The sequence below is a fragment of the Mus pahari genome, chromosome 1 (assembly GCF_900095145.1).
Source record: "Mus pahari chromosome 1, PAHARI_EIJ_v1.1, whole genome shotgun sequence".
Classification (NCBI taxonomy): Eukaryota; Metazoa; Chordata; class Mammalia; order Rodentia; family Muridae; genus Mus; species Mus pahari.
The window spans coordinates 112,319,537-112,323,105 of record NC_034590.1 but is presented as its reverse complement, the minus strand read 5'-3'; the positions used below and the strand labels follow the sequence as shown (position 1 = coordinate 112,323,105).

At 54.2% G+C, this 3,569-nt stretch overlaps 1 protein-coding gene across 2 annotated transcripts in view; it reads right to left on the bottom strand.

Moving 5' to 3' along the window:
* The window catches only part of Tspan32 (tetraspanin 32), a 14,297-nt gene that overhangs the window by 6,520 nt on the left and 4,208 nt on the right, over positions 1 to 3,569 (bottom strand). For both annotated transcript variants that reach the window (XM_021209228.1, XM_021209238.1), the window contains one exon: positions 1,767 to 1,841. In XM_021209228.1, the coding sequence (XP_021064887.1) occupies positions 1,767 to 1,841 (75 nt within the window). The remainder of the gene's footprint in view (positions 1 to 1,766; positions 1,842 to 3,569) is intronic.

Sequence of the window (3,569 nt, the reverse complement as noted above, 5' to 3'; positions counted from 1 at the left end):
TCTCTCTCTCTCTCTCTCTCTCTCTCTCTCTCTCTCTCTCTCTCTCTGTGTGTGTGTGTTTGCACACATGCACACCTGTCCTTTCTTTAGTCCTTTGTCAACCCTAGCCCCCCGTCAGGCTAATCCTTGCAGCCCAAACTATTGCAGATTGAGACCTCATGTCCAGGGCACCACCCTATCTATCTTTCTATCTGCCTGAGCGTGGCGACTCCCCTCCCCCATGTTTGCCAGCTAGGATGATACAGATGGGCCACACACAGCCAAGGTCAGGAGGACCCCATGTGGGGCTGCAGGCAGCTTGTGGACCAGCCCTGGGTCCTGAGGCTGCAGAGGCATGCCTGTTTTATGCTTCATCTTGACATGAATTATTAAAGAGAACTACACAATTCATTTTCCCCTCCTAAGGGACACTGGGAGATTGTGGCAAAGTGGCTCTGCAGCCACCGGGAGGGCGTAATGAATAGCCCTATCACTCTGCATTCATCACATAGCAGGCTAAGCCACACTGCCATCCTCACCAACCTTGGATGCCCGCCAAGGCTTGTGTCCTGGAAGGGGGACCAGGAAGGAGCACCCATCCTCACTTCATGCCAGAGCCTGTGTGTGCAGACAGTCAAGGTCTCTTCCTCCTCTGCCCTTCATCCTCTTGTTAGACCCTTGTTTCAGGATGTCTTGAGGATCTTTCCACGGAGGTTCAGGGGGACTAGGGGGACTTTCAAGTAGTACCAGTTGACTCCTGTATCCTTTCTTACCCACGGGACTGGAGGTAGCTAGGATGACCAAGTTCAAGGCTGTTTGGCCTGGCCCACCCGTACGAAGATCATGGATGATGGGAGGATGTTTAGGCGATTCTGTCTGTGCTTAGTGTCACATAGGACCTCATTCCAGCCCAGGACAGCCCAGGAGGTCCACATTCCAGACTGCCCCTCCCCCTGTCCCTCCCTCCCATCCTCCCATCTTCTCCGCCCCCACCCCCACCCCTGCACCGCTGGCTCATCTGAAGTACCCCTCCAGCAGGGCTTTCTACTCTCTGTTCACAGAAGCAGACACAGGGGGCCTGGGGAGGATCGTCCTTCTACCCTTGATTTCAAACCCAAGAAGTCTCGACCCAGGCTACCTCCAGGTATCTCACCAGGGCTCACATGGGCCCTGCTGGAATTCAGAACTCCGAAATGGGCCAGCAGGCCAGAGTCCAGGAGGAAGCCCTACCCCGCCCAGGGCCAGGCAGGGCTTAGAGAATTGCCCTAGTAGCCAGTCTTACGGGGACTGGAGTAAAGGACCCCTTTCTTTCTGTAGACTAAGCCCTGACTTTTGCTGTCTGTTCTCTGGTTCCTGTGAAGCCTCTGCCCGTTTTGGACCCTGAGTTTAGGGCTCAGAATGTAAACACAGCTTTAGAACAGGGAGACTGGCTGCAGCTGCTGCAGACCAACCCAAAGCCAGCCCCTGATATCTGCCAGCTGTCTCTACTGAGGCCACCCACGCTGTGACCCAGTCCTCCAGCCATCTAGACCGGCCCTCGGTGGACAGGGAATGTTCTGCTAAAATGCTGCTTGGCTGTGTTGCCTCAAGCAGAACTTCTGGACACCCATGCCCTCAAGCTATCGTGGAGGTTCAACCCCCTTCCAGATCCTCTGGGGCATAGATAATCATTTTTTTCCCCTCTAATTGATATAGCCTTGGGGGAATCTCCCTGGGCAGGGAAGACAAGCAGAAACTCTGGGCAAAGCATCTGGCTGGCCCAGGTAGAGGGTCCTGGCTGCACTCACCTGGGTGGGGTTGTGGAATCTCCAGAAGGCCACCTGCACCAGGATGCAGAATGACAGGGCAAAGCACAGGAAACCCTGGGGACAGAGGTGTTCTTGTCACTGCATAGCCAGGTAGGTGGCCTGGAGAGGCAGGTGGTTAGCTTCCCCAGCTGGGCGGGGCTGAGGTACAGGTTTGAGACCCAGTCCCTACAGCCTGGGGGGGAGGGGGAGGCTCTTTCTGGGAATTCCTTCCCCAGGCTCTGTGTGCTTCTGAGGACCTGTGACCTAAGGGGCTACACCGCTTTCCTGAGAATGGCAGGCTTTTCCAGTGTGGTGGAGACCCCTGTCCATGGGAGAAACAGTGACCCAGAAAGAGCAGGATGCAACTTCCCATATCTGAAATCCTGGCAGCAGAAACTCCTACCCTTTAAACATAAATGGGCCAGCATCTATGCTTTATTTTATTTTTAAATGACATGTGTTGTATGTGCATATATAGGGAGGTCTGGGGAGGTCAGAAGAAAGATGTTGTACCTGGAGTCACAGGCTGTTCTCTGTGGATCCTGGGAACTAAACTTGGGTCCTCGGGAAGAGCAGGCATCCCCACTGCTGAGCTGTTTCTCCAGCATTTCTCATATACCTAACCACCCATCCTTTGAGGTAGGGTCTATGTAGCCCAGGTTGGCCTTGAACTCTATGATCCTCTTATCTTCGTCTTCTCAGTGCTATGATTACAGGTGTGCACAACCACTATGTTTTATTCAGTGCTTGTGACTGAACAAGGATGTCATACATGCTAGGCAAACACTCCACAGACTGTGCCACATACCCAGCCACCGACTGACTGTCCGACATCCCCAGCAGCAAACTTCTCTCTTGAAGGTAGGGAATATCCACTTCATACAGGGTGCCTTCCGCTAGTTCTTTGTTTTGTTTCTGAAGCACGTTTCCAAGGAGACCCTAACCTCTATAGCCTGACTCACCCAGAACCACAGCCCACAACCCCGGCCATAGGCTTGACACCCCAGAGACTGTGGCCTTCCTCCTCCTTGTGAATTTCCTACCCTCCCTCTATACCACTGCATGGGTGTCTGTGGTTACCCAACTCCCAACCCTCACCCAGAGTGCAAAACGGTCATCTTCACACACTCAGCCTTTTCTTTTTTCCTTTAGTTGGGGTACAGACTTCTGACTTCTTTACAGAAGGTAGTGGACAATGCAGATGTCTCCCCTGACCATGTCAAGTCCCTACACTTGTGGGTAGCTTCAGAGGGTCATCCTTGACGAGGAACCCTGTTCCCCAGCAGTGCCCACCGAGGCCCTACCTAGTGACCTCAGATCTGGACACCCTGGAGCCTCTGCCTGGCGCTCTCAACTGTCAGTCAGCTCCAGGGCCATGCACAAAGGTCCACCTGTGTGACCATCGAGCCCTCCATTTCGACCACCTCCCCACTCTAAAGTGTCACTGGCATGTCGCTCAATAAATATGGGCATCTGTGGCCTGGCTGTCTCAACCCAGCACCACTCAGGGTTCGCCCCCATGTGACCAGTATGCAGAATGACCTACAGTCATCGGCCAGGGTGCTAGGGCTAGCCTAGCTCTACAAAGTGTGTGGAAAGAGCTGGGATCACCGGCACTGGTCCTCAGACTTGGCTGGATGTGTGCTCTGCAGGAATGGGGAATCCCCTTCCTGCCAGTTCCAGAGCCTGTCTTAGAGCTGGCCCTGGGGTCGCCTGCTGCTCTGCTTTCCTTTTGCCTTTATCGCCTCCTCCTTTCTCTCCTCCTCCTCCGCCCCTCCTCCTCTTCCCCTCCTCCCCTCCCCC